General features: G+C 42.4%; 1 protein-coding gene across 1 annotated transcript in view; it reads right to left on the reverse strand.

Moving 5' to 3' along the window:
• Window positions 1–24: 24 nt before the first annotated feature.
• The window catches only part of LOC102290557 (aryl hydrocarbon receptor), a gene marked incomplete in the record, with an annotated part of 58,446 nt that continues 52,198 nt past the window's right edge, over window positions 25–6,272 (reverse strand). Inside the window, 1 exon segment of the mRNA XM_005940850.3 lies at window positions 25–4,835. Within this exon segment, the coding sequence (XP_005940912.2) occupies window positions 4,686–4,835 (150 nt within the window).

Consider the following 6,272-nt stretch of genomic DNA (forward strand, 5'->3'; position numbering starts at 1 on the left):
CCAAAGTGCTTGCTCATAGGGGGTCATATGATTGTTGGGTTTTTCTCTGTATCTATGAAGCGCCTTGAGGCGACTGTTGTGATTTGGCGCTATATAAATAAAATTGAATTGAATCACTCAGAGCTACTTTGTATTCATCTGGTGGACTATGGCTTGATGGAAGCAGTCCATCCTATTTCTCTGATGTTTTTTATTTTCTATTTCTACTACAGAACACGTATTTCTATTGTTGCATGTAGAGATTGTCACATATACACATACACAAAAGCAGCTTTACTGATGAGTTACAGTTTTTGCCTACCCAGTGAATAAAAGAGCATTTGTATCCATAATCTTTTTGCCTGTAGTTTAGATTTATTCACTCTTATTTTATGTTTGCTGTTTTCTCCGGGGCCCCAGCTAACTCCTTGTGTCTTCACTATGTTATATGTAAATACCCCAAAAACATGGTTGAATACTGATATAACTTCCACAGTACAAACAGTCTAACGCAACAACAACGTCTGTAAATGAGCAGATTATGACGTGGCTCTGTTTACAGAAGATCTCTTACTGAAATTTGTTCACAATTTGGTGCTAATTATAGCAAATGCACATTTCAATGTAATTGTTCATTAATTTACTTGAATATAACCGTAACAACCACACCACACATGTACACTTCACATATAGACTACTATTAGCAGGATGGCAAATTTCTGAAACACACTAATCCATTTATATTCATCCATGTGTAAATTCTGTCTGATTTCATGCACAGTGAAGCCGTCTGTCTGGACTATCCAATGACAGCAGTGTCTGATTCACTTAGAATTTAAGGGTTTAAGAGCAACAGGTTGTACATGTGAGGCTTCCCTTATGCCCGATAATCCCCACATTACAGGTGTCAATTTTTCCTTTAATTTGTCACCCGTGTCAATGACTATATTTCACATTTTAGGTTGGTTTGACAACAAGATGATATCAAGATGAAGATATCAGGCTCTGCCCTTAAAATCGTGAGTTTTCCATTTGTACATAGTATAGTATAGTAGATGTTATGGAGCAGGTGAGAGCAGGGAGGAAGGGGTAAGTGCAGCCTAGGTAGAGACAATATCTTACATATGGACGTCCAAACAATCAGGAACTTCCCATAGGACATTGATATATAGAGAAATACACAAGGGGTTTCTTCCAAATGAGTCAGGTAAACTTGTAACAGTGACCACATATAAAAAAACGAATCTTTGAGAGGTTCAATTCAATGTCAAAATAATCAACAAGAAACAAACAATTCAAGTGGAGAAAAATAAAAATGATTACACTAACATGACATGTTTGTGCTTGTGAGGACTCATCATTTGAAGTGTATAGCAAAATAAGACCGTGTCAGAAATGGGAAGAACCCCATAAATCAGGGTTTCCACCCCCCAGTGTCCTTCACTACCAGTGTGCATCAGGTGGGTTTAAGAAATAAAGTGCAGGATAGTTCTAGAAATAATTCTCATGTTCTATACTTTTTTTCAAATGTATATGGATTAATCTCATTGTTGAAAATCATTCAACAAAGAAATCAATAAACACTTAACAAGTACATTCCTGTAGCATGAGCAAAACTTAACTGTACCAACACCTGTAATCACGCGTTTGTATGGTGCATTCAGATACAAAGCAAAGCAAACCACAGTCATATTAGGAAAGATCACACGAAACAATAAACATATCACCAGAAAAGAACTGCATTTATCAGAGATATAAAGGTTTCCAGAGCTCCTCTAGCTTTTCCTACATTCAAACAGATGATGTAAAACCTGTCTGATTGTGCATTCTACAACACAGCAATCATAGGTTAGACAGAAGAGGAAGGATGTGGGGGTCTGATCCCTGGTTACTGAAACTGGTTTTGAGTACATGGAACAGGTGTACCAGCAGGCCAACCAGAGTGCAGCTCTGACAGTAGCCAAGGCAAAAACTCAGTATGGGAGAAGAGAGGCCATGGAAGAAGCCTTTCGGTTGGCCTGGCAAACTGTCAGGGGAAAGCAGTTTCCATCCACACTGTATATAATGGGGATGGGACTATAGTGGGGATGCTGACCTCAACAGAGGACAGTTGAACTAACACATCAAAGAATCTCCTCAATCCCACTGACATGGCTTCTTGTAGAATAAGAGGACTGGGAGTAAGGTCACTGAGGTAGTTTGTCAAGGCTCAGGCTCTGTTGTGGTGCTGTCATAGCTGACACACCTCTGCAACATTGTGTTGCAGTCAGAGACAGTGCCTCTGGACTGGAAGACTGGGGTGGTGGTGGTTCCCATCTTCAAGGACTGGGTCCACAAAGTGTGGTCCAACTTTAGGATGCTCATGCTTCTCAGCCTCAGCCTGGGTACTTCGTCTGCCTGTTAGTGGAACCTTAGATTCATGAGGTGGTTTTCATCCTGATCATGGATCAGCGCTTTATTTTCTCAAGGATGTTTGAGGATGCATGGGAGTTCCCAAACAGTCTATATGAGTTCTGGGGACTTGAAGAAGGCATTCAACCGTGTGTTCTGTTGGAGATGCTTTGGGAGTATATTGTATCAGGCCCATTGCTGTGGCCTAACCAGTACAACCATTACCAGAGCCCAGTTCCCATTGTTGGCAATAAGTCAGACTCGTTCTTTGTGACTGTTGAACAAAGGGACTGCTGTCGTTTGTCACGATTTCGTCCATAATTTCCATGGACGAAATTTCTAGGTGCAGCCAAGAGGTCTGGTGTGGTGGTCACAGGATCTTGAGATTCTCCAACTCACACCGGAGTGGTTCACAACCACGTGTGATGAAACTGGGATAAGAAATGGTGTTTCAAAATTCAAGACCATGGTCCTCAGACTGAAAAGGGCTCTCTGGGATGGGAACGAGTTACTACCCCTGGTAGAGCAGTTACAGATCTTAGGGTCTTGTTCATGATTTAGGGGGGAGTGGACCAAGAGATTGGATTGACAGGCTCGAGAAGCATCTACAGTGATGCAGATGCTGTACTGGTCTGTCATGGTAAGGGGAAAGCTGAGTGTAAAAGCAAAGCTGTTGAATTATAGCTACGCCCTTACGTTCACCTAAATCACAAGCTCTGTGACCTCATGTCCGTAAGAATGAGGTCACAGATACAACATAGAAATGAGCTTTCTCTGAAGGGAGCCTAGGCTCAGCCTTGGAGATAGAGTGAGGAACTCTGCCATTCAGGAAAAAGCAGGAATAGAGCCACTGCCCTCTTAAGGCATCTGACCAGGATGCTCAAGATGTTCAGTGCATGTCCCATTGGAAGGAGGCCCTGGGAAGATCCACGATGCTCTGGAGAAATTACATTTCTTGGAAACACCTTGGTGTCTCACCCTAACCGATCTCAGCAGATGGCCCCGCCCCTCCCTGAGCCTGGTTCTGCTGGAGGTTTCTTCCTGTTAAAAGGGAGTTTTTCCTTCCCACTGTTGCCAAAGCGCTTGCTTGTAGGGGGTCATATGATTGTTGGGGATTAGAATAAAGTGCACTGACTTGAATCTTGTTGTGATTTGAGGATGTATGAATAAAATTGAATTGAGGTGCTGGAGGAGGGTGGTCTGGGCAGAGATGGGCAGAAAATGGATGGATAGATGGATGGATCAGACCTTTTTTACATAACAGACTCTACATGGATAATCTAGTACTGGAGCACCTACACAGTAAACCTACAGGAGCCATGGAAACACATGCCACAGTTTTTGTGCTTACATTAATGCCGGAGTTACTGAGTAAGCAAATCAGTGACTTTACACTTTTACACACTGTATGCCTTAGCACTGTAACGGCACATTAGTGGCTGACCTGCTCCGGCTGCTAAAAGCTTCCACTTAATAATAATAATAAAACTCCTTAAAATTGATCATAAAATCTATGTAGGAAGGAGGGAAGAAATTGCACTAGCCGACTTGCTGCAGTAGTAGCATCCTTTTACAGTGCCATGCAAAAAATCAGTGTCTCCTTATAATGACCCATTCTTTCATAAATGGTTGTAAAGACAGACTGCATGACTCGGTGCTTTATTTTATACACCCCTGGAAATGGGGCTGAAAACACCTGAATTCTAAGATTAGGAGATGTGGCCAAATTCTTGGTCCATATAACTGTAGATTCAGTCTGAATAATGTGTATGAAATGAATAGGCAAAGAATCACTGAGTGTAATGAAAGTGCAAACCACAGACTCCTGAAGAGGACATAAACCACAGACTGGCTGGCTAACTTGTAAATTCCTCTTGAAAACAGATTTCTTGGTTCTCAGTGTCTAATGAAGCCATGCTGGTGCATTAAAGTACCAATACTAAGACAGCACGGCAGAATCTGATGTCCTGGGATGAGAACACATTGGTTTTACGGTGTATCTGAATGCAGATTTCTAAAACCCAGCCTCCAATAATTCATATTTACTTAATAAAACAAGCTAAGCGCTCTTAACTGCATTAGTGTAAACAAAGAACTCATATGATAATATGACTTAAAATATAACTCGGTGATCCCCTCCCCTGACACAACATTACAAAGTCAAAATGAAAGGACAAAAACAGACAACACAGATGTCGGCCTACGTTTCTCCAGCTTTGTTTGTTGTGGTGTGTAGATGTATAAGGCTGGTCCAGTCACTGGATGTTTCTGGCCATTCACAGTGTCCTGCTACATGACTGTCCCTGGTCAGATGGTCAGAGGTAGAAGCCGGTGGCTGGTGGGTCTGGAAGTGTAGGCAACGTCTCAGGGCTGGGTACCTGGATAGTAGGAGGCACAGATCCATTCCTGTTAGGCAGGGCACAACCTCCTGGGTAAGTACTGTTTAGCACGCAGCCATTTTCCATCTGCAAAGGACATAAAATATCATTAACAGGATTGCCATTTGGCTCATAGTGGGTGTTTGTATAAGACAAAGATTATGATTCATAATCTTAAAAGCAGAAACACAAACAAATAAATAAGGCAAAAACCTTATTGAGGAAGATGGTCCAATATTATGGAGCATGTATATATCTGAATATCAGAAAAATATCAGTTATAGGGTAAAGTTCCTACTACCTTCATCTTTAATTCAATTCAATTTTATTGAGCAAGCACTTTGGCAACAGTGGGAAGGGAAAACAACAGAACCAGGCTCAGGGAGGGGCTTCGGGCTTCCCCCTTCAGGGGTAGCCACAGCGGAGCATGACTCCATTGCAGTCCGTTCCTACCGTCTCGTCTGTCACACTACATTCACGTTTCTACTCTGTGGTTTTCTTGAGAGCTTGAAAAAGAAGGCAACTGGACTTATTTTTATGTTTGTGAAGACATTTCAGCTCTCATCCGATGGACTTCTTCAGATATAAAAACAAATGGTGGAGAGTCCCAGCTGTTGAATTCCTAGTGGTGGCCCTGAGAGGAGGTGGCCCTGAGAGGAGGTGGCCCTGAGAGTGGCTGACCCAACATTGATCATGTGAGCCAAGGCACCTGGAAGTGATCTTTAGAGTATTTGATAGCGGGGGTCGTGCCTGGTTGCTCACAGTGAATGGAGATGGAGTCCCTCTACATAAGAGTCAGTACATTTACCATTTACTCTACTCCCCTCTAAACCATCTGTGTCCTCAGTCCATATTGTGGACCCTGGCATCCTTGAAAGAGGGACCATTGTTCTTTAATGGCATCTGTACAGACGTGTACATCTATCCTGTTGTGGTGGCTCTTCTATAATGTGCTAAGTTTTTGTGGAGCAGCTGTTTGGTTTCTCCTATGCAGAGGTCCAAGCACTGCTCACAGCACTGCACAGCATACACTGTGCTGCTTAGGCTGTGTTTGAGTTTTGTGCTTGGGATGAACTACTCCATCCAAAGTTCTTCTGCCTTTTTTCCTGTCTTTTTCCACACCTTGGCTCATGTGATGACACACCTGATCAACAGTGGATCAACAGCCCTCAGAACCACCTTCACAACCTCAGTAAATACCTCAGATAAATAACTGGGACTCTTCACCAGCTGTTTTTATAAGGTCTCATCCAAGAAGAAGCTTCTTGGATGAGACCTGAAATGTCTTCACAAACCTAAAGAAGTCCAGTTTCCTTAGTTTTTTAAAATTCCAGACTACCACGACCTGCATGACTGAGAACTTACACAAACCCTCGGTAGTTTTCCCCTTTTCTTCCTCGTCTTCTTGTCAATGCCGCTGTTTCCAAACATAGGTCATAGCAGGTCTTACTACCATCTTGTAAACCTACCGTATTTTCACGACCATAAGGCGCACTTAAAAGTCTTAGATTTTCTTCAAAAAGT

This window comes from Haplochromis burtoni, unplaced genomic scaffold, assembly GCF_018398535.1.
Source record: "Haplochromis burtoni strain Fernald_Lab_line unplaced genomic scaffold, NCSU_Asbu1 Contig_283, whole genome shotgun sequence".
Classification (NCBI taxonomy): Eukaryota; Metazoa; Chordata; class Actinopteri; order Cichliformes; family Cichlidae; genus Haplochromis; species Haplochromis burtoni.